The sequence below is a fragment of the Streptopelia decaocto genome (genome assembly GCF_964273445.1).
Source record: "Streptopelia decaocto genome assembly, chromosome: 23".
NCBI classification, from domain to species: Eukaryota; Metazoa; Chordata; class Aves; order Columbiformes; family Columbidae; genus Streptopelia; species Streptopelia decaocto.
Genome location: NC_138678.1, coordinates 3,758,794 through 3,782,781, shown reverse-complemented (window position 1 = coordinate 3,782,781; position 23,988 = coordinate 3,758,794). Strand labels below are relative to the sequence as shown.

At 56.7% G+C, this 23,988-nt stretch overlaps 1 protein-coding gene across 4 annotated transcripts; it reads left to right on the top strand.

Annotated features, from left to right (window-relative positions):
• Positions 1–873: 873 nt before the first annotated feature.
• RSPO1 (R-spondin 1) lies at positions 874–22,827 on the top strand. 4 transcript variants are annotated; one of them, XM_082071664.1, is made up of 6 exons: positions 874–1,019; positions 17,884–17,983; positions 19,741–19,932; positions 20,577–20,726; positions 21,146–21,334; positions 22,138–22,827. In XM_082071664.1, exons 2-6 carry the CDS (start codon positions 17,941–17,943, stop codon positions 22,293–22,295), a joined length of 732 nt encoding a protein of 243 aa, XP_081927790.1. In that variant the 5' UTR covers positions 874–1,019; positions 17,884–17,940; the 3' UTR covers positions 22,296–22,827. The 4 variants fall into 4 exon arrangements, with proteins under 4 accessions (XP_081927790.1, XP_081927788.1, XP_081927791.1 ...); XM_082071662.1 differs by having other exon boundaries at positions 1,001–1,019; positions 17,884–18,275; XM_082071665.1 differs by lacking the exon at positions 874–1,019 and adding an exon at positions 10,485–10,989.
• The last annotated feature ends 1,161 nt before the right edge of the window (positions 22,828–23,988 follow it).

Here is a 23,988-nt window from a genome sequence, read left to right as displayed (position 1 = left end):
GGAAACCGGGGAAGTTTCACTGGATTCATTTTTCACCAGAGAAGGTCAAGAGGTCCGGGATGGATGTCCCACGCTGGGAGGAGGTGTTGGCTCATGCCAGCAAAGCCACCAGCACGGCGGTCCGAGCCGCCGGCGGGCCGGGCGGTGGGAGTCCCCTTTGCCCGGCTCAATGTGACCGGTGGCCATTGGCTATTCCGGAGCTGGTTTCCATGAAGACTTCTGTTTTTTTGCAGAAATGTTGAACAATTCTGGATTCCTCCCCATGTGGAGCGGGAAAAATTTTGAAATCTTGAACATTTTTGAGGGCTTAAAAACAATTTCCCACCCAGTTCTAGCCACCAGTCTCATCAGGATGCGTTTGAAACCACTCCAGCAGGAGCTGAGCAGAGCTGGTCTCAGCTGGATATCGCTCTCGATGAGAAATGCCGTGGTCAGGGGTCATGTTTCTTCAGAAAAAAAGTATCTTCAATAGCTCAGGAAGTTATTAGTGTCTGCTAACAATAAGAGCTTTGGATTGATTCAATAGATGCTCCTTTTAATTGTAAAATGCCAGTAATGAGAAATGTGCCATCCAATGACTCATTTTTCCCTTGTAAAAATTTTTGGACATTTTTATTAGTTTTACAAATGACAGGACCTCGTATTTCTGAGAACACTTTATACAAGCCTTGCACAAGCCCACTCTCATAAAAGCGTGTCTGTGGTGACACCCGGAGCCACAAGAAGGAGAGCGGTAGAAAGGCCCAAAGTGGTGAGGACAGCCCACAAGTGGAGCTGGCAGGATGGAAGCCCCAGAGGGTGGGAAGGGGTGGATACAGCGCGGAGACATCAGCCCGGCCGCTCCTTCCCAGCAGAGCCGTTCTGCAGCGGCGCGGGGCGGGCAGGGGATGGGTGCCAGCCGGCGCCCGCGGGTCCGCCCGGCGCTCAGCCCCGCCATGGGGCAGCCGCGCCGGCGCTGAGCGATGCGCCGGGCACCGGGAGGGCAGGAGCCAGCCCCGGCCGGGCAGAGCTGAGCCAAGGTAAGCGCCGGCACGGGCAGAGCGGGGCCCTGGACCTCCTCCTCCTCTCCCCACCAGCCGCTGCCTCGGCCATTAACCCCAGCCCCGGCGTTATCCATCTTGGCGTTATCTCTGCCGGCGGACAGCGGGGCCGGGTGCGCACCCAGCACGCCTGGTCTTGGCCGGCCAGGAGCGAGATAAGGGGTCGAGAGCGGGCAGGTGAGGGGCACAGGGACAGCGGGGGACAGCGGGGGATGGCCCGGCTGGAGCAGCATCGCTGCGGGGCTGGACGGGGTTGGTGGGGTGTTCCTCATTCTCTGGAGAACAGGAGAGCTGCTTTGGCCAGACCGTGCTCTTTTATGAAATCCAAGCAGTTTCCCATGGAGAATTACTTTGCACAAGGGAGAAAAACATCATTTTAGGGAATTTCTCATTTCAGCCTTTCATTTCTCCTCTCTTGTTGACATCATTTGTGTTTTTATTTACATCTCCTCATGACAAGTCATCTGTAACTCTGCGCAGTGTACCATGAGTTGGCATGATATGACATAACACAAGAGCTGAGATAGCCTACTCCTATTTTAGTTTGGAGGATATTTTAAACTTTATGTTATCCAGGAAATTTCTGAAATATTTGTCTTCATTCCAAGCCAGAATGAAAACAATTTTTGAAATGTTGGAAGTTCCCGTGAAACAAGTAGCAAGAGCTTCCAGCTCAGCCGTCGTGTGCGACAGGGCAGCTGGCGGGGAGGCCCAGCCCTGTGTGCAGGCAGCGGGCAACGGGCAGCAGGGAACGGGCAACGGGCAGGAGGGAATGGGCAACGGGCAGCAGGGAATGGGCAATGGGCAGCAGGAAATGGGCAGCAGGGAATGGGCAATGGGCAGCAGGGAACGGGCAACGGGCAGCAGGTAACAAGCAGCAGGGAATGGGCAGTGGGCAGCAAGGAATGGGCAGCAGGGAACGGGCAGCAGGGAACGGGCAACGGGCAGCAGGGAACAGGCAGCAGGGAACGGGCAGTGGGCAGCACGCCTCTCCCCATGCCGGCCACAGCCTGGCATGCATTTGCTTTGCAGCAGCACAAGTGCCATCGTGTATTGGGGTGGGGGGTTAATGGGAGGGGAGGCTGAAGGACAGGCAGGGTGAGAGCGTCTGGCACGTCCCTGTGGCCGCAGGCAGCAGCAGGCACAGGGACGGCGCCGGCTCGGGCCCGGCACATGCCACAGCGTCCCAGCATCGTCCAGGCGCGGAGCTGGGAGGGGAGCAGGACATGCGGCGGTGTCAGCTGAGGGCAGTGGGGACAGGCAGCAGGGCTGCAGGCAGCAGGGCTCTGCCCCGCAGCTCTGGCCCTGGCGCTGCATCTGAGGCACTGCGGGACAGGCAGCGCCGGCGGGGACCGCGGGAAGCCAGGGTCCCTGCGTCTGCGTGGCTGGGTGGAAAGGGCTGCCAGGTTCCCAAAGTATTTGTCTTTGCCTCAGTGCCGAGACGCTCAGTCCTCAGAGCTTTGTTTTGTGTACTCTGGGAACTGACAATTTGTAAAGACATGCTGCTGGGCTAATCCTCCATCAGCTCCCGGCGCAGAGACCAGCTGGGCTCTGGCAGCTCTCTCCCTTCTCCCACTTCGGTCTGCTGAAATAGCGAGTGTCTCCGTAACCAGTAGCTTACAGGTTTTGACTTATACGCAAAGCAGAGCCGCAGCTTTCTGCAGTCGGCAGCTGGGACTGCACAGGCACGTCGTCCTCCCGTGCCAGCACAACGACCTGCCGGGAGGGCACACGGGCTGTGCCAACAAGGTGCCAACACCGCGCCGAGTGCTGCGGGCCATGCCAGCCTCGGTGGTGAAATCATCTTGGCTCTCTCCTGGCTTTGGAGCCGTTGTTATGCCCTGGAGATGCTCTTAGGGAAGGGACCTCTTTCCATGGCGCGGTTTGCTGTGGCTCCGATCCATGAGCTAATGCATCAGGGAAGCAATAAAATGAGACTCTAAAAAAGGTACCTTCCTCTTTGTGCGCAGGAAACCTCATGCACTTGCACAGAGCTTTAAACAGAGAGCACAGTAGCACCGTGAGCCTTGGGGTGAGTTAAAGACCGCTGTGCTGTCTCCTCTGCTGAGCCGAGCAGCGGCTCCAGCGCCGCGCTGGACAAGCACTGGGGAGGCCGTTAGGAAAGGGGACACACTCGCGCGGCTTCGCTCAAAGCGGGCTGGGGTGAACAGGGGGATCTCTGGTGTGCTGAGATCTCTCGGGGCCAGGAGTCGGTGTGTACGTAGGTGCTGGCCGGAGTCAGAGCCCGGATCGTTCCCATCGGTTGGCAGGGAGTGACCGTGCGGCCGGACCCCCTGGGCGCTAATCCCGGGTCTGCCGAGGCCAGAGGTGGCTCAGGGACATCCCCGGCGAGGCAGCTCCGCAGCACGAGGGGCAGGGCTGCCTGGGCACGGCAGGAGCCAGGCGGCCGTCGGATCTGCCCTGGAAAACGGGATCATCCCACAGCCCCCCGCGGGCCGGCACCGGTGCCATTGCTCTGCGTGTAAAGGGCCTGTGATTTTTAAGAAAACTCATTTTGAAGCTGACTGGAGCCTGTCAGAGCAAATTAGTTGCAGTTTCAGCTAGCCACTTGTTTCTGGTTTAACCCTGGGAAAGCAACTGGCCTACAAATGTTTACCTTATGAGGTAAACCATCAATATCCTTGAAACTTTGATTAAAAAAATACTGGATTAGAGCATCTTGTGGGTTTCATTCTTTTTTTTTCCCTGATTCATTTCACAATATGCCAGAAGAATGGCTTGAGTTAGGGCTTTGGCAGGGGCTTTTATCATGATGGATATAGTGGAGGATAGAAAAGAAATTTGGTTATCAGAGGATGCCAGAACTCAACTTCCTAGCACATACATTTAATAATGCGAAAGTTCTCCTTTAAAGGTCTCCTTAGAACAAATCCTAGTCATCACAAAATCCACGGAGATAAATTAAATTACATTTTAATAGTGGAGAACTCATTCCTAGGCCGGGTGCAACAGTGAAAGTATGTTCTCTCTTAGACAAAAGTAGCCTCATCTCCCATCAAAATCCTGAATGTTACCATATGAAAAACTTAATTGGAAGCGAAACCCCAAAGCTCCCAGGGCAGAGGCACTACGAGAGGCTGTCCAGGCTCTGGTAGCTGTCTTGCCGACATTGCAGTCACTGGAGCGTTACTATTCTCCCCCTTGTAAATGAAAAGAGGTACAAACGCTTCCCGTGCAGACAGAGACATTTAAAGTGGATGGTGTGTGCAATAAGTGCGGCAGCGTGGGGCGAGGTGGGGTGGTGCTGTCAGGGCCAGCATCGCCTCGGGGTCCTGCATGACGAACAGTTGCAAAAACTGAGAGAAACGGGGGGAAAAAGGCAAAAAGAGAGAGGGAAGAGCTGCCGCAGCTCTTGTGTTCATCCCTCCCGTCGGGCCGCGGGCCCAGCGTGGGGCTGGGCCTTGCTCCTCTCCGTGTCTGTACAATTACCAAAGTCCCTCGGCAGAATTAGCTCCTTGCAGAGCACTGCATTCAATTAATTATATAGTTTAAAACACAATACGTAGGCATAGCCCATCCGCACCAGCAAAGCTTTTGGCTCCGCTGGAAGTCTGTGAGAGCCGCGGTGCAGCGGAGGCCTCGCTGTGCTCCTTCGGCACAGTCACGGGGGACAGGCTTTAATTGCAATTAACGCAATTACAGACGTACTGCAAATGCCTCGGAGAATGCAGTGGAGCAAGCACATTTCTACAGCTTTTGCTGCACAAGGATCCCCTCAACATATGTTTTCAGCTGATGTATTTCTGCTGGATTCAGTGCAGTGATGCTCCTGTCCGACCTGTGTGGCTCCGTCCCCAGGCGTGCGTGTCCCTCGTGAGTGGGGACGTGGGGACAGGCACTATTCACCCTTCAGTGCCACTCTGGTACCACCCAGAGCACCAGTGTCAGTGCCGCGGCCATTTGAGGGTCATGGAGAACCTCTGGTTGGTGTCTGTGGGGTTCCCAAATTGGCCCAGGGCCCCAAAACCATCCGAGAGTCCCAGTGCCAGCCTAGCCAGCCGTGGCTCCCCCTCTGCAGGTCACTGGCAGGGGGACTCGGGACTCCCAAGGCCACCAGCTTGTGTCCCCACGCAGCGAGGGGAGCCCACAGCAATTACAAGCTTCCTGCATGTCCTTCCTCTGGGGTTTTGTCACACATGATGTCTCACATCTGGGATTTGACCAGTTGGTGGGGATGGTAGTGCTATTTCCATGCCAAGCTGTAGCTTTTTTACCCCTAGCCGTTTCAGGGCTTACAGCTATTGTGTGTTTTTTAATGTTGCAAGAATTTATATTGGGAAAAAAAGTGCCTTTTTTATTTTTTTTCTCTTTTCTCAATGCCTTGGGAAATGTCATCCAGCAGGAATGTTCCCAAGAGCTGCTCATGGCCGAGAGGAGGATGGGTATGCCCAGCTCCCGTCCCTGTGCCCAGCCTCCCGGGACGGGCTCTTTGGGCTGTGGGTCCCCTGGGTGCTCCGTCCCTGCTCCCCAGCTCTGCCCCACGGTCCCGGGGAGGCGAGGCCAGCCCAGCCCCACGGCAGCACCCGCTCATGCCGTGCCACCGCTGGGCACAATGGCAGCAGAGGCAGAAGGGAGGCGGCAGGAGCCTGGAGAGGGACAAGCTGTTCGCTGAGCCACTCCTGCTGCAAAGGCTCTTGGTTTCGTGTCCCCTTGGCTGTGCCGGTGGCCTCTTCCACTTCCAGCTCTGGACAGAGTTACAAGAAACGCTGGGAGTCCCAGCCCTGTGGTGTGTCATCATTTAAACTTGTCTTTAATAGCGTCCCAAAGCAATTTACTTTTCCCGAACATCAAAACCCCCAGAGCGATACTGGGAGAGGCAGGGCTTCCCCTGTGGATCCCAGTGGCTCCCGCAGCCCCTGCCCTGCCAGGCTGGCTGTCCCCTCACATGGTGGCCCATAGAACAGACCCTGCTTCGGCCCAAGTGAGAATGTGATGTGCTTTGGGAATGGATTAGCTCTGTGCAATGGATCGGGGCTTTGTTGAATGACTGGACTGAGCTCAGGGGGGTTTTGAGGGCAAGGGGAGGCAGAGCTGAGACACACTGGGCAGGCAGCGAAGGCAGATCTTCCCCGTGAAAATACAAGTGAGGTTTATATCAATTGCCCCACTGCCTTTTTCCAGGCTCAGCGTCGCGTCACAGACCATTTCCACAAAGCTCATTATGGGACAGAAAAGGCTGCAGGCAAATGTCTCTGCGTTCGCCGGTGGTTTTGCTGCGACTGACCTCAAAAGGCTCTGTCGTATGTGTGGGGACGGGAGGGCAGAGAGGAGCTGAGCTGATGAAGAGCTGAGTTGTCTGAGAAAGGTGCTTGCAAACCCGCCTGCTGCTGGGCTTTTACACAGTGGGGAACTGATAAACTCAGAGAGAGCCAGCAGAGGGTAACGCCTGGGGCCATCCGTGGGGCAAGGCATAGGGTATGGCCTGGTGACTACACACCTTAAAAATCCAGCCCCAGGAGCTGGTACCAAGGGGAAAAAAATAAAGAGAAGAAAGAAACAGTGAGGAAATGCCAGGCTGCATCTCCTGCCAGGATCCGGAGCGGTCCGCCGGCCTCCTGCGTGCCGGGGGATGCCGGGGGATGCAGGTGGAGCAGCCCCTCAGTGGGACCCCCGTGCGCAGGGTGACCCCCATCCCACCAGCACTGCCCTCCTCCCCAGCCTCAAGAGTTTTGCAGAGGAAATTTTATAGGGAAAAATGTAGCAGCTCCTGCCTCTACAAACACAGTGCGCTGTTGTCCTTGCCAGAGCTCAGTGCTGGTTTGCCTCAAGGAATCTGTGAGATCCATCCTGCTGTGATCTGTAACAATATTGGGATTAAATTAGCTTCCCTGAGCTGCCGAGGGGTCAGCGTGTGAGGCCCCCTGGTTAATCCAGCAGGCCAAAGAGAACAGAAGCCTCCCTGCATTGGGAAAGGAAAACAACGGGGTCTGTTTGCAATCCATGGAGCTAATTCAAACAGCATTCCTCAAACAACAGGGGAAAAAGGCCTTCGAAGCGAATGAAAAAGGAGCATTTCCCAACATGCGCATAACATCGCGCCTTGGAAAGAGGCGAAATGTCCAGCCTGCACAGGGCACGGTGTCAGAAAGCACAGCAGGCATGAAAGAGAGATCCTGAAAAGCAGGGTAGCACTCCGGGGCGCACACGTCCGCCCTTGGACGCTACAGCCCTGCCCGGTGGGTACAAAAGCAGCCGGTCCTGCCAGAGCCCTCCAGACCCGTGCTGGGGCGCAGGGGCACCGGCACGCTGCCCGTGCCGCGACTGGGCTGGCACAGCGCACGTGGACCTTGCTCTTCCTTCACCCACAAAGAGTGTTACACAGAAGTGGTTTTCATGGCTTTGCAGTTCACAGCTGCTCAGCACCAAACCAGGGTGGCTGCACAGGGACATCCCTGGATGGAGACGTGATTCCAGCAAGAGCCATTGCTGGGCTGCCAACGCCGTCCCACCGAGCAGCGCTGCCTGGAGGCCCAGGCTTGTCTGCTCTGCCCGGGAAGAAGCGGCGTGCCCAGGTGAGCCCACCAGAGTCAGCTCCCCTTGCCCTCACTCCGTGCCTCCCCATGGAAGCGTGATCCCCCGTGCCCCCAGGCCTGACCCCCCAGCTCCGCTTGCGCAGCCTGTGTCAGGAACTTGATAGTTGTCTTTGCAACCAGAGCAGTTGTTTATGCAATAAGTTAGGCACTTGGGATAACTGTATTACCGGGGACTGAGGACTGCAGGTGTTCAGATATTATTAAAAACAATTGCCTGGGCCATCAATCATTCTGCAGGAGATAAGCCTTCTGAGAAGCAAACCTCTGTGTTGAAGCAGGGTGCGCAGGTTGGGGCTAGGAGCGTCAGAGACAGCTTCAGGACGTTCTTGCTTTCCTTCTGCTTCCTCGGCCAGCGTCATTCTTACTTTTTGCTTATGCTGAGATATTATCAAAGGCTGATGAGGCACCAGGGATGAGTAATGCACCCTCTGTGTCAGCCAACAGCTTGCAGGCGCTGATACCTGCCCCTGCACACAGGGGTAACGTGGCAGGCGCAGAGCCCTGGTCTGACAGAAGCTGCGGTGCTGAGTGCCAGAGCTGCAGGGTGCAGACCCACCGCGGCTGCGCCCAGAGGCTCAGGAACCAGCTCATCTCGTCCCCGTGGTCCCCAGGATGGGTGACGGTCCCGGCAGCGAGGCTGGGACCACAGCGGCCGCCGGCCCCGGCTGCCGGGCACCTGCTCGGCCGGGACGTCTGTGGGCAGCAGGGAAAGCCTCCCGAGTCAGCAGCTCTGCTTTCAATCTGGAGCCGCTTGGTGCTTTTTACCCTGCTAAAATGTGGAATTTCTCGTCCTTTTGTACGAGAGAGGAACAGCCTGTTTAGGATTAATTTAGGATCAGCCTCAACAGCCATTAACTAAAGAAAAACAAAATGGTAAATTAGCTGCCTGTTAGAAGGGGAAGAGATGTGGGACTTGATGCTGGATTTATTGTGGAGGGTGTTAAGGCCAGATTTAGTGTGATTTACTGTCCTCTGTAATGATACCTTCTAACATGAGGAGCTGGCACGCTCGCCTCCTTTGCCTCCAGTCGAATACGCTGCTCTGTTCGCTCATCACTGACGTGTCCGGTAGCCCTGTTCTTGCAGCCAGGTTTGTCAGCATTTCCATTATAGACCTCTGTCTTTGGGGCTTATTGCTCAGTTATAAACATTTGCTCCAGACTGAAACTTGATCTACAACTGTCAACTGGAGTTGCAGTGCTCTGAGAGAGGTTAGAAAAATGAGGTTCGGCTATTCAATGTGAGCATAAAATACAATATCTTCTGTCTGTAAGATTTTTTACTCTTACGGTCAGCTAAGTGACTTTGTACCAGAGCAATATTTGATGGTACTTCAGAATTTCCTAGAATAGGAAAAAAACTCCAAATAGAAATAGAAACAGTCTTTAATATGGACACTCGCAACAGTGACCACTTTGCACCTGCGCAATATTCAAAACACATTCATTAGCACTCCTGCGAGATAGTGATGCCCTCAGAAGATATAATATACAAGTATGAAACTCAGGACATTTGTTGAGGTGCCAAAGATCCACCTTCAGTGGGGTATCCAAGGGGACCTGCCCTGGCCCCAGCAAAGGACCTGGGGGGTTTAGGAGCCACCACAGGGCTTGTAACAACCTCTGGAGCAGCCTGTGTCCCCTGGCTTCCAGTTCGGAGCCCTGCGAGCTCGGGGAGGGTTGAGGGAAGACAATGGTGCTCCTCCTCGCCTCAAGACTTGTGCTAAGCACTGCAGGCTGACTCACCCTGCTTGGCACGGGCGTCTCACCCGTCAGCGTGTTGTCCTGCACTGTCCCTAGGAACACTTGGAAGCTAAGACAGAATTTTACTCATTACAGAAGAATTATGGCATCTGCTTGAGTGGATCTTACACCTAAAATAAATACTGGAAGTGTTCAGATGGTCGGAGAGTTGAGCTGTAAAAGGGGGAAGATAAAGCTGGAGCATTCAGTGCATTTCCTTCAGCAGCTCCCTGACTCCTGCCCATTGCAGGTCACTGGCTTGGGCTCTAAGGAGACTGACTACCTTGTGTTATGGCCAAATAACTTTCATGTAGAGAGCTTAGAAGACATTGCCATTGATCTTTGCAGCGCCCCTCAAAAAACACAGCCTGCAAATTCCCTTCAGCCGGAGAAGGCCAGTGGCAATTGGACGAGGAATGCGTCAGAGAGGGCACACGGCTCTGCCAGCCGCTCGGGAAGCCAGCGGGCACCGATCGCTGTTCCGCACAGTGCGGGGTCCCGCACGGCTCCACGGCCACGTGCCGGGAGCAGCAGGTCCCCACCAGACCCGGGTGCAGGGCCAGCGGAGGGGACAGGGCTCCCCGGGGCTCTCCTGGGGACAAGCAGGCGCACGGTGGGTCAGGGAAGGCGCCCGAGCCCCCGTGTTCCCTGTGCCCGCAGGAACGGGGTCTGTCCCAGGAGAGCTCCGGGACCATGTGTGGGTGACGGAGGGCGGGTGTCCCCGCACAGCCCACTGCAGCCATGCCGTTTTCCCCAGCGCCAGCATTTGCTCCCGCTGCACAGCCAGGGATGGAAAAATAACCCGGCGTTCGAGCTCTTTGCCTTAGTGCCTTCCCCCTCCCAGAGGATCATAAGCTGCTTTTAATATTTGACATGTTTATTAGCAGATGCAGTTGTGACAGCTGATGACTTCATATGCCAGTTACCACTGAAATGTTAGTAATAACTCGGAATTAACTGTCATAAATAAAAAAGACTGCAAAGACAACTGGATGGTGTGTCACTCTGCCGTAATTTACTGAGACCCTGTTGGCTCTGGATGCAACGCTGGAAGGTCCTTTGTGCAGCTCCAGTCCGGGTTTTGCAACAGTCACAATATTTTGGCTGGATATTGTCTTAGGAGGTGGTACTAGTGGGGTGGAATTCCCTCATGCAGGAGTTTGCACTAAATGCCTTTACAAAGCTGGATACTCTGGTAATAATAATAATAAAAAGCCCCTACCCGGTGGATGGGGATGGAGTCTACGGCATTGAGACCAGGATTTATTAACGTGCAAATAGCTCTGATATGATCACATACTTTCTGCTTTGCATACGCAGGGAGCAGCGTGGGCTGATGGAGTATGAACTAGCCTGGGCGATCTTTACGAGCTGAAATCCTGCACATCACAGAAGGGGTTGTTTCTCTGCGCAAAACCTGGGAAGCTGTTAGAAACCTGCTTCAAAAAAACAAGTGAACGAAATACCCAGAGCCAAACGCACCAGACTTCTCCATGAACTCGCCATGAATATATTTTTCATTTTTTTTGACAGAAACGTGCGTGTAACTTTCTCTGGAGGCACCGAGGATTTTTGTAGTTGGTCTTGTAGTGTTTTAAAACTGAGAAACCAGTAGAGTCTTTTCAGCAGTGATGAGGGAGTGACAAGTCAGAGGTAAGGGTTTCAGAATGCATGTTTGTTTAGATGAAGCTTTTGCAATGTGGGCTGCTAATGAGGAACGCAAGCCTTGTCAGCATCCGACTTGCGGGTTTGCCTTGTGCAACGTGGATAATGAGTTCAGACAATGAAAGCTGTGAGAAATCGCAGCGCGATCTGTTGGGATCCCCGTCTCCCCCACCCCAAGGTGTGTGGGGCTGTGCAGGGAAGCTGGGCTGCTGCGCGCTGCCCCAGCCACTGTTTTACCTTCCCACACCCGGGAAGGGGATGCGGAGACTTAGTCGCAATATCGATCGGTTCGCTGGAGCTCGTTGCTGATACTGGACCAGCGCCGGGGTCCCGGCGGCTGCAGCGCAGAGGCTGAGAGCTGCGCGGTGGCTGCAGCGCCCTGCCTGCTCCCCACCGGCGTCCAGGGACAGCAGTGTGCTGAGCAATGAGGGGACCAGGCAGTTAAGCAGGTGCTGTCTCAGTATCGCGGTGGCTGCGCCTAACTCAGCCTCCTGCAGAGGACGGCAGCCATGGGGGCACGGCAGGCACCTGGTGGGCGCGGGGTAAGTATGTTCTCCCTGGGTTTTCGGATGGGGGATCAGTGGGGAAATGGTTAACAGCAACCACGGTAATAATGAGATATCTGTGATAACAGCCTGTGCTGATGTACAGGGGAAGCGCTGCTGGATCTGGGCGCTGGGCTGCCAGCCCGTGGGTTGGCGAGGGCGCAGGGCTGGCAGTGGTGAGGGACGGTTCCACCTCCATTCTCCTGGTCCCCGTGCCAGCTGAGCCGGGGAGCTGCGAGACGCGGGCTCAAGGAACTGGGGAATGGTGACCCCCGGACTGCTGGGGTTTCTTGTAGGTTCAGGTGTGTGCGTTCCCTTGGAGATGGATGAGGGGGTGTTCAGGTGATGCAGTTTGGATTTGAAGGGGTGTCTTATAATAAAATGAATTAAAATAGGATAATACCGACAGAAGCAAAGGTTGCATGGCATGACAGCCATGGAGCCTTTGCTCTCCTGCACAGGGGTTGGTGGGTACTAGTACAAAAAATCCTGTTACCCGCAGGTCCGTGGACGTGGGGCAGGGCTTACTGTGCTGTTTGTGGCCGTCAGCTTTATGCTGAGATCCTGCCGGGACCCAGCACTTGGAGTAAAACATCTGGCTGGAGTGTTCTCCAGTTTGAATGATTTTGTCCAAAGTCCACCCGTGACCCTGGAGCAGATGAGCTCCTGACTGCCCCATCACCCATCCCTGCCATGGGGCCGGGGCCGTGGGGCTGGGAGGGAGGGTGGCAGCAGCACGGCGGGCCTGGGAACGCTGTGACATGCCTGGAAACCACCCTGGAAAAAGGGCTGGTTTCAGCTGGATCAGCTCCCCAGCGCCGGCGCTGCGAGAGCAGCAGCTCCACCCTGAGGGACGCGGGCCGGGGTGCAGCAGCACCCGCACCAGGGTGCAGGGGCACGGGGGTGACCCCTGAGCACAGCCCAAACGAGCTGGCCATGCCAGCGTGTGCAGGTAGTGGCAGAGCAGAGCGTAAACCCCACGTTTCCATCACCCAGGCTAGGCTTAGGCAGGCAGAGTGCTTCTCTGCTGCGCTGCTGCCATGAGGCTGCAGTGAACACTAGAGCTGGGGCCAGGTCAGCCCCCCAGCCTGTCGGGATGGACCCGCAGGGGGACAGTGGGGACACACAGCTAAGAGAGGTAGGGATGCCTTCCCTGGGGCTGTGCAAGGGTGACTTGTCACCTCCCGAGGATGGACATGCCCGTCTTTGCCTGAGCCCCTGGCAGACGCAGACACAGCCTTCGGCCGTGCCCACCAGCAACAGCCTCCAAGCGCCATCCCCTGGGACTGTGGCTTCCCCACATGCCCTGTGCAGCGGGTGGCAGGGGCTGCTGCAGGATGTCCCCATTGCAAACCACGCGAGCTCTGCAGGGCTCACTGCTGTGCCCCCCTGTCCTGGGGTGCAGGTTGCTATAACCCCTCAAAACCACAGAACTTTTGTCCCTGCCTGACATTCAGTGAGTCATGGAACTGTAGAAGGCTTCAAGCTTTGTGAAGTTGTGCATAATAGAAATAGGTTTGATTCTTCAGCGACTACAGCTAACTCCCAGGGCAGCTCCCCGGTGTGCGGTACCGGAGCTGTGCGTGCTGGGATGGCTCTGGTGCAGCTTCAGACGCTGCTCTGGGTTTGGGAGAAGCAGCGCAGCCCAGGCTGCAGCCTGCTGCCCGGCTTCTCTGCTTCCCTTTGCTCCCACCCAACATACCACCCCCTGTGCAAGTGGGGAGAGCAATGGAAATACCCCAGTAAAAAACTTCCTGATGTTTTACAATGCTGGAGCACAAGCGCTCCCGGAGCGGCGCCTGTGGCACTGCTAATCGCAGCGTTACTCGGAGCAGCTGCTGTGCCGGGCACCGCGCAGGGCGGGCACGGAGCTGGTGCTGGTGGGGGGGCCCGTGCTGCTGCGGCGCGGCCCCGGAGCGACTCCCCGCAGGCAGGAGCCTCTTCTCGGCTCTTCCCCATGAGCGGGTCACAGCACGGCTCTGCAGATCCGGGGAATGCAGTGCAGAAGCTGGTGGAAGGAGTCAGACCTCAACAATGCTGCGGAGAACTCTGCTGCCAGATTGGGTTTTATTATTTTATTTTTTCAGTGAAGTTTATGGGTTAGGGATTTTGGCACTCGGATAGAATATCAAATGAAGACCTTCTGGTTCGGAAATTTGACTTAATGCAGCCTTCTTTTATTGCTTCAAGGATTAGGCAGAACAAAGTGGCTCTGCATGTGCATGGGCAGAGATGTTTGCTGCTGGAGGCACGTGAGACACCCTGTGGCAGCCGCGACGACCCAGCCATGCGTGGGACCTTCTTCCACGGAGGCTTTCGCAGCGCTCTCATGTAGCATTAGCGCTGTTTCTGCCTTGCCGACAGCAAACCCCCCCTGAGAAAGACAGCAAGAGACTTTCCCAAAGAGAATGAGGGCCCTCAACCCCAATACTTGAGGCACGGTGACATGGGGCTGGCAGGGCAGGCAGGAGCTTTGCCTGTGGGGTCACCCGGTGCAGGGCACCGGGTTCAGGGAGCAGCAGCACCACAGGCACATCTTTGTGTGCATGTAAAATAGGAGTAACGGTGCCACAGGGCTGAGAGAGCTGCCTGGGGCACCCGGGCAGACAGGTGTTTGGTATCGCTGGTCCTGCAGCACCCCAGCTTGCAGTGCCAGGTTTGTGCCGTGGCAGCCGCGCAGCTGGCGCTGAGCTGCCCTTGGGTGCTCGCTCTTTGCTGAACTCTGGTGATGCTCCCTGACCACGGCTGGATGAGGCTCCCGCCCCATGTGCCTGCAGGCGCTCGCCTCCCCGTCTGGTTCCTGACACCCGCGTCTCTGGCAGCGCCAGGGAGCGAGGGACGATGTTCACTTGGGGGCTGGCTGGCCCCGCTCCCTCGCTGGGCAGGGGAGCCGTGCAGCCGCCCCTGGGGCCGGAGCGCTGGGTGTCTTGGGCGAGCGCTGCCTGCCGGAGAGTTTTGCCAAGGGAGGGCAAGGCATGCAGCAAGATAACGGCGTGTGTGGGCTCCTGCTTGTTTGAAAGATGCCTCTTCTCCTGCTGGCTATATCCCACCTGGTGCCGTTCAGCCGCACTGCAATAGCAGCTCAGCCACTCCTGGGACAGGGCTGGACTAGAGAGGGCGCAGGGGGCTCGTGGTGGCTACGAGGCCTCCTGATGCAGGTGCAGGAGGCTGCGCCAGCATCGCCCCATCCTACTGCTGCTCGACACTGGCCCGGTGAGCCCCTAAACAGACTCCCAAGGTGAATTTCAGTTTTTGTATCTAGTTGCAGGGCCTGGATCCCTAAATTCCCCTGCACATGTAGCCATCAGCTACCTGACAGTTCCGGGGGTTCGTTCCTCCTGCTGCGGGAACCGGACTTTGTCCTGAGTCCAGCCCTCGCACAAGCATCTGGTCCTTCTCTCCCAGGCTCAGTAAACCTTTGGAGAGCCCGTTTACATTACGGATAGCCTGATACATTCAGCAAGAGGCAATATATCAGCAATTTAGTTATTGTGGATTAGGTCTTGAATATCCTGGGGATATAATGTTGGTCTTTCTCACCTTGTGTGTAGGAGGACTAATGGTAAATTATCTGGATGGTTTACATTTTCTGGTTTGTATTGGAGCTCCCAAGGACCAATTTATCCTGATTGAATTGCAAACAAGGCTTACTGTCATCTCAGATGCAGGGGCCAGGTCTCTCCATCAATTAATTCAGAGCAATTCAGGTTACCCCAAATTCTTCCTGTCGATGGGATAATGGCATAAATCCTACTAATGTTTAGACTGGAAATTGTTTGCAGCAACCTGAGCTTGACTGATGGCTGCAACAGCAGAAAGAACCATAATTTGTGTCCTGAGGTGAGGGTGGGAAGAGCTGGAAGCGCGGCCCTTCTGCTGCAGCCGGTGCTGGTGGGCATGCCGCAGGCACCGTGCGCTGGCAGGGACGTTTTGAGATGGCGACGGTGCCTTTTCAGCATCCGGGATGCCAGTAGCTTTCCTGTGCTGAGCGAGAGCTGTGGCCAGAGGCCCAGGCTCAATTTGGGCTAGAAAGCAAGGAAATTAGGAGGAAAAGTGTGTGCTTGTCTGGTCTGTGCTCACGGCCCCAAGGTTTTCCACGGCACTTCCCTGCCCTTGTGCTGAACAAGCCCTGAGGGATGGGGTATGCGGCGGCAGCACTAGCTTCACACTGGCTCTTGGCATGCTGGGGCTGTGTTTGCTGCCGAAGAACGTCCCTGCTGCTGTCCCCTCACCGAGGGGACTTTGCTAAACTGGGAGTGTTGTGTAAACACTGCAGGACGCAGAGCAGGTTCAGCATGTGCTTCCTGTGAATGCGTTTCACCTGCAAACCTGCTGTGATTAAAAACGAGGGGCAGCCAGATGGGGCGGCCGCACCGTGCTCCCTCCAGCACAGCCGGTGCTCAGCGCTAATCTGGGGAGAGTTTGGGCTGTGCTGCACTGACACTGCCCCATGCAAACCAGCCAGCATCCCTGGGGTCCTCTGGCTGAGCCATGCATTGCCATACCATACCGTGCATTGCCATACTGTGCCGTGCCATCTGTCCTGGCCCAGCTGCCTGTGCCACAGGGGAGCCCCGCGCTGTGCCCAGGTCCCTGCACATCAGCGTGGTGTGGAGGGGGCTGGGGTGGGATCCCTCTGTACAGCTCTCTGATCTGGTAAACACTCCCAACAGCCCAGCTTAAGCACTTGACAGTGTTTATAAAGCTGCTTGCAGCAAACAGACTTGGAAGTGCAGAACAAGTTGGTGTTTACACAAGCGACTAATTATTTATTTGAAACTCCTGTGGATGAGCTGTGGGCTGTAACGACAAGCACATGGGGAGCGCTGTGCTCCTGCCCCAGCAGCTCCACGGAGCCGCAGCAGGGACAGGGGAGAAAGTTCAAAGCCGTCAGGGCAGGAGGATAACGGCAGCATTTGATGGCCTTTGGGCCTCGCTGCCACATGTCAGCCAAAGCTGCTGTGAGGCGTCTGCGCCGGGACACATCTCGGTGTCAAGGAACAAGCTCCTACAAGGCCCAGCAGCCCCTGGGTTACATCTGCAGCAGCAACTCAGGATGCTGCCAGCCCACTGTGCTGCCGTGGGCAGCCCTCTCTGGTCAGGTATTTGGCTGCTGTAGCCATAACCAGCCTACAGCTGGGCTGGAACAGGGGAGCTACTCCAGCCAGTGGCCCCTCGGTAGGTCCCCCAGCCCATGTTGGGCATGGGGGAGCTGGCACCCTGGGGACCATGTCCATCCCACAGGCAGCACATGGGCTGTGGCTGGGCTTCCTTCCAGCACCATCGCCACCGGCCATTTGGGGCATTGGTGATTGCACAGTGATTATAAAGGGATTAAAACCCTTTTCTGTTTCATTTGATTTCACAGGGTGAATGTTGTCGCCTTTATTCCCACACAACAGCAGCCGGTGGGGGGCTTTGCCAGCTGCAGAGGGGTGATCGTGACCCTGCCTGGCGGTGCCGGAGCTCTGGGTGCAGCCCGGAGGTGGCTGTTCCTGCACAGCAGCTGGGCAGGAGTGGGGGCTCAGCGTCTCCTGGGCTGGCCGCACCCGCAGCCCTGCACCCTGGGCTACCACGGGCAATTTCCCACTGCTCTGGACTTTCTTTGCTCTCCAAGAAGTCCTTGCAGAGCAGTTGGTGTGTCACCCAGCCTGTCCTCCTGGCACAGCCGTCTCATGGTCCTGTCCCACCACGCATGTTGGGCAACTCACAGCTGCCGCTTGGCGAGGGCAGAGCGGCACCGACAGCCACGCTGGCTGCCCTACCCCGGGCAGCCCTGGCAGCGCAGCTGCCGCTGCCCACGCAGGCAGCGCTGACCCTTCCCTGCCGCTCCGGGGGAACGGGAGCTGGGAGGTTTGGAAATTCCCTCTGAGCAGAAACGCAGCGTTTTGGGCAGCTCACAGGACGATCCCGCCCCGTCCCCAGACAGCCCCGTTGCCAGCTTGAGACTGCAGGCTCGCTCTCTGCTCCTCCACCGGCCCCAGAGATGCCCACTTGATGGGAAACATCTTGTGCGCTTGGCATCCGCAGAGGCCATCTGCTATGTGAGGAGGGGCAGCCGAGGGGGACTGGCACCATTTTAAACAACTTGCAGCTATAACCGTGTGCAGCATCGGCAGATGGCAAAGCTGCGTTAGGCGTTCCGATGTGTCTCACTGTTATTAAGCAATGCAGTGTCTCGGGGATGAGCTTGGAGGGAGATTCATCCTGCACCCCCTGTGTGCCGCTCCCCCGGTTCTCCCCACGATTTCCATGCTCTGCCGCCGCCGTGCTGAGTCCAGCCGATACGGGAGCAATGTCGACCGGCGAGTTAATCTGTTCTCTTCTTCCTTTGCAGTTCCTGCGAGCACACTTGGAACCTGCCAGCAGCTAATGCTCGCTGCCGGAGCCCCAGATGGGACTAGAGCCCAGCTCCTGCGCTCCTCACGGGGATGAAGGTAGAGCCATGTTACCTGCTACCTAAGCTCGCTGTCGCTGCTGTAGTGTGTGGATATGGTCCCGTACCAGGCTTTGCGCACAGACTCTCAGCTCTGATCCAGCCCGAGACGTTCTAGCGGCAGCAGAGGGATCCCCAGCTGTGGATCGGCTCCTCCAACCACCCTGCCACGGAGGGGCCGCAGCGCTGGAGCGTTACTATGCAGCTTGGACTGTTTGTGGTGGTGGTTTTTCTAAGCTCAATGGATCTAACAGGCAGCAGCAAAGTGGTGAAGGGCAAGAGGCAAAGACGAAGTATGTATGAAACGCTTTTCTTCTCTACTTCTTCTTGCGATGCTTTGCGCGGATGGTGAATGCGTTTGCCAACACAGAGCGCTGGGCAGAGCCTGGGGTGACCCTCGGCACTCCCCGCGTCCCTGTCACATGTGGAAATGTGCGGTGCCCTGTCCCGTGGGACCTGCCGCAGCCTTGAGCCGCCGGCGATCACCTCGGCAGCTGTCCCCTCTAACCCCACAGGCAGGGACGGGAGGGCTGTGGGGGACCCGGGGTGCATGGGGGGTTTATTCTCCCTCCAGCCTGGCCGGTCCTCGGCTGGTCCCAGCCCGGGGCTCACACAGGACAGCCGGGCTGAACCGGCACCAGAGCAGCCCCATGGGTTGGCCCTCATTTCTGTACACTGGTTTTAGAACTGTTTTACATTAAAACTGCTTTAAATTAAATTATATTAAAATGATGTTGTATTAAAACTGGGGTTGCTGAGCCCTGTGAGAACAGTGAAAACTTGACGTTATGGCTAATGCCACAAAGTGCAATTTCCCGCGAGGGCCAGGTTTATCTTTAGTTACGGACACAGGGCACTGCGGCTCAGTGCTGCGGGATGGACAGGGCTGGATCCCTGGGGGTCCCTGCAAATGCCAAGGAGATCCCAGTCCAGACCCAGCAAACCTCCTGGCACCGGGTGCAGAGGGTCTGTGGGGCTGGGGACCCCTCTGCGTTCTGTGTCACCGCCCGAGGCTGCGGCAGCCGCTGGTCCTGCAGACCCAGCGCTGGGGCTGCGATGGGGGAGCTGCCGGGGTCTCGGGTCACTGCGGAGGGGGAGGAAAGTTTTCTTACCTCTCAGTCTGGCATGTGAACACTGTGATGCTTTTGAAGTGTAGTAAACACAGTATTCAAAAGAATACTTTTTAAAATACACAGCTTTTCTATAAACAAGGACGCTGCTTGCATAATAAACTAATAAAAATAACCTGCATTCTAGCCTGCAAAGAATGCTATTGGTTTCAAAACAAGCAGCATTTTCTATGATAATTAAAAGCAGAAAACTCTCAAGACATGGGATTGAGTATTTTTCTTGGACTGAATTTAGGAGCTGAGGACACATCTCTATTTTGGGGGCAGTGAAACCTCCTGCACTGCCAGATACAGTCAACATGAGCGAGGTCAGAGTGAGATCTAGCTGGGGATGCAGCCGGGCGGGAGGTGCAGCGCAGAATCAGTCAGAGGGTTTTGCTCCGGCACCGCACAGCTCCATCCCGGCTCGTCCAGCAGCGTGCCCACGGCTCAGGGCATCGGGCACCGGGCTGTGCTGGGGCGGCGCCACGAGCCACGGTGAGGGTGTCAGCGCAGTGGGACCCCAGCCCTTGGAGTCGCCATCTGTGCCCGTCCCACCCGTGATGTCGGTGTTGTGGGGCTGGGGATGGGGCGTACAGAGCCCCACGGCACAGCTGGGCACCAACCGCTGCCTCTCTTGCTCTTGCAGTCAGCACCGAGCTGAGCCAGGGCTGTGCCAGAGGCTGCGACCTGTGCTCCGAGTTCAACGGGTGCCTGAGATGTTCCCCCAAACTCTTCATCCTTCTGGAGAGGAATGATATCCGGCAAATTGGGATTTGCCTGCCATCTTGTCCACTGGGATACTTCGGCCTTCGCAACACAGACATGAACAAGTGCATCAGTGAGTAGGGGGCGGGCGGGAGCGGGCAGAACGAGGGCAGTATGGAAGGGGAGAAGGCAGTGCCGGTCAGGGCAGCCGTCTCCCCAGGGAATAACCCCATCATTTGTGCTGGTGATGGCCAAGGCACCTCGAGTGCCCAGCCTGGGGCTGCGTCTTTCAGCCAGAGCACCAGAAAGAAACTGGACATGGAAAAATGCGATCACTTCCCTGGCAGCTTCACGCAAACCACCCTCGTGGCCAGATTTCCATCTAACCCCATCCCTTCGCAGCCCATACTGGAGCTGCAGCTGGAGCAGTGGATATGGGACTTTATTCTTTGCACTGTCCCCCTTTGGCTGACTGATCCTCAAGTTGAACACCAGCCCAAACCTTTTCCACCCTGCCCAGTTCCAATCTGGCAGCAGCCGCTGTTGGCCGCGGGAGCTGCAGCACAGCAGCTCTGGCCTGTACCAGGGGACAGCACAGAAAACTGACTCTATCTGAGCAGCACAGCCAGGGCTGGCAGGACACTGAGTTGCCCTGGCTGTTGGCAGAGCCCCTGGAGCCAGGAGCAAACACCAGTTAGCAGTCACAAGCTTCCTGAGGCTTTTGCTCACCTCGGGTTACGTGACTTTTTTTTTTGTGTGTGTTTTGTATTTCCCCAGAATGCAAAATTGAGAACTGTGAGTCCTGTTTCAGTCGAAACTTTTGCACAAAATGTAAGGAAGGTTTGTATTTGCACAAAGGAAGATGTTACGTCACATGCCCCGAAGGCTACTCTGCTGCCAATGGCACCATGGAGTGCAGCAGTCCTGGTAAGTGATGCTCGGCCACCTTCCACTGAGCTTTCTGTGCATCGGTTGTGCCTGGTCGCGTGTATTGCTACAGTTTGGCTTGGAAGATAAAATGAGCCCCTCAGAGATGGCAGCTCATCGAACCCGTGTCGGGTGGGTGACGGTATGGGCCAGACCCAGCCCTTCAGAGGGCAGAACCCTCTGGGAAGCAGCCGAGATGGGGAGCAGCACCCCAGCATTGCTGCTGCCTGTCTGGGCTGTGACTCAGAGTCTGTGCAGTGTGCCAAGCAAGGGGGTGCCCCAGAAACCGAGGAAGCTGCTGGGGAAACACACGTACCCATCCAGCCCAAAGCAGGGGAGAGGTGTGCAAGGGCTCCGGGAATCCTGAGACAGCAACGGACAAACGAGAGTCACTGCTGGCCTCTCTTGTTATCTGGCAGCACAATGTGAAATGAGTGAGTGGGGGCCCTGGGGGCCCTGCTCCAAGAAGAGGAAGCTCTGTGGTTTCAAGAAGGGCAACGAGGAGCGAACGCGGCAGATTCTGCAGGCTCCCTCTGGAGACGTGTCCCTGTGTCCCGCCACCACGGAGCTGCGGCGATGCACCGTGCAGAAGAACCAGTGCCCCGAAGGTGAGCAGGCGTGGAGTATCTCACCATCCCTCCCCAGCACCCTTTATTTGTCAGGCACAAGCATTCAGCCCATTGTCCAACATCACAAATGCGCTGCTCGTCTCACTCCCCCTCTGCAGTATGGGGAACACAATGTGATGGCAGCAAGAGACCCTGGGTGGAACCGGCACAGACCCCAGGGGGTCATACCCAGCACAGACCCCAGGGGTCATACCCAGCATAGCCGGTCGTGTGTCCCATGAGCTGTCAGATCTTTTAGCTCCTTCCCTGGGCAGAAAGCAGCAAGGATCTGAGCAGCAAAGGTGCACACCTGTGCGCTGCGGTGGGGGGAGCCGTCATCTCCTCCACCTGAGTGCTTAGGTCTGTGTTTTTCCCAGGAATTGAGGGTGTCTTCAGGATGAACGGTGGTTTGGTCATCTTCTCATGGGATGGACAAGGATTGCAGCCGGGTTGAGTGTTTTGAGAGAAACCGGTTCTGAGCAGTAGCTAACACCGCAGGGATTAAAGAGCCGGGCATGGGGAGGCAGACACAGCCGATCTGCTCCGCTGATGCACCCGGCAGCCCGCGTTAGCTAAGGGGCTTGGTATGCAGCCGCAGAGCAATGCAAGTGTTAACACTTCTGCTGGAGACCGACAATTACACAGCTAAATCCAGATTTGCTCCTTCTTCCCTGTTTAAATCTAGGCAAGAGCTCGCAATGCAAAGCACAGCCTGGCAGATGGGTGGCTCGGGGGCACCCCTGCGCGGGGAGGGTGCAAAGGGCTGCTAGAGAGCCTCACCGTGCCCCTTTGCTTTCCTGCAGGGAAAAGGAAGAAAAAGGAAGAGCAAGGAAAGCAAGACAATGCGAATGGGAACAGAAATCGGAAAGACACCAAAGACGCTAAGTCTGGCACCAAGAGGAGGAAGAGCAAACAGAGAGGGGCCGCGGTCCCCGTGACGTCCGCCAGCCCTGCCCAGTAGCTGCCCCTTTTCGTCTCCTGATGGCAAGACTTCATTGCTGCTATGTATATGAAAGCTTTAATGAACCAGAGCACTGCTACACAACACGTACACATGTCCAGAAAGACAGACATATACTCCCAGACCGACCCACAGACCCAACGGAAACCACATACACAATATTTAAGGAGGCTGCAGACGCGCGCGCTGCCCAGGAGCGCGGGAGGACGCTGCCGAGGAGCGGGACGGAGCGAAGCCCAGCTCCCGGGGCTCCCGGGGACGCTGCGGGGAGCAGAGGGGCGGGGGGAGTCCGCCAAGGACCCAGACGCGAGACTTCATGACCAAAGGCCTCAACTCGAGACCGGCCCCAGCACCGGTGCAGCAAGCGGGACGAGACTGGACCCGCACAGCCGCTCTGCCCAACGGGGACCTGGACTCGCATAAAGGCAGCGGCCTCTTTCTCTTCTCCCCACCCTTTATTTTGTGTTTTAAGCTGTATGACTTTATCATTGCGAATACATGTTAAACGTTTGTGGTAAGAGGTCAGTGGTATCTGCCCTGAATCTGCTTCAAAGAGTTATTTCAAATTAAAAAAAAAACAAAAAAAAAAATCAAAATGACAACCAGCTTCCTGAGTGTGTGGTTCGTGCCTTGGCCCCTATGGAGGCTGGTGTCCCACAGGACAAAGACTCTCTGGTAGAAGGGAAACCCACCAAAGCTTTAAGGAAAGTGTAGAAAACATTGCCAGCTGCCCTGCAGCCACAAAGCGGCCGTCCTGCGCTCGCGGGCCCCGACCGTGCTCCGCAGAGCCCCCCGAGGAATTCCCACTGCAGGATCCAGTTAACACACAGCAGATTGAGAAAACGAGAGGTTACAACAAACCGCAGGTTGCCGAAATGTTGTGACTCTGCTTGTACGGTCACGGCTGCGGGACCCATCCCGGGCTGGGGACACGCTCGTCGGTGGTCCGGACACCCCCAGCGTGGGGCGGGCGGGAGGGGACAGCGCCGCTGGGGCTCCGCAGAGGAGAAGCAAACTGTTCGGTTTGGTAGGAACCGCTGGTCTGCGTGCTGTGCTACCGGCTGCGGTTGCCTGGGTTCCAAATGAGCTGCTCTGCGAGAGCCGACACCGGGGCAGAGGCACCGGGACGAGGAGCCCGCGGGACACAGAGCTGGTGAGACCGTGCGGTTACACGGACGCTGTGTCTGCACAGAGGGCTTTGCCCGCGGCACCGTCACGAGGTGGCATACAGCTCTGTTTCCCTTACATTTTGAAGTGTGCTTCCTCGATACAAACACGTGCAGATGTTTAATTCCTCTGAAGTTCAGCAAAAGCCTCTGGTCCAGGGGGACAGAGCTGGGGAGGTGCGGGGGCTCCCAGAGATGTGCCCGGGGGGATCAGGGACGTGCTGCTGGAGCTCCCAGCTCCCCTGGTAAGGTGACGGGCAGGGAGAAGCTCACGCCAAAGCTAAACCTGGAGAATACGATCTCTGCCACGCTTGCTTTGCTACCAGCTGCTCTGCTCCGCGGTTTGGAGGGCACGGGAGGCAGCGAACATGCGGGGACACCTGCGTGGAGGCCCCTGCTCGCCCCAGGGGTTGCCGGCCTGTGTCTGCCTGTCCTGGTCGCCTCCTGACACCCACTGAGGACTTGGCTCCACAAGGGACCCCAAAAACCCCCCTTAGCCTGGTGGCTTTGCAGCCGGTTGGGCTCGG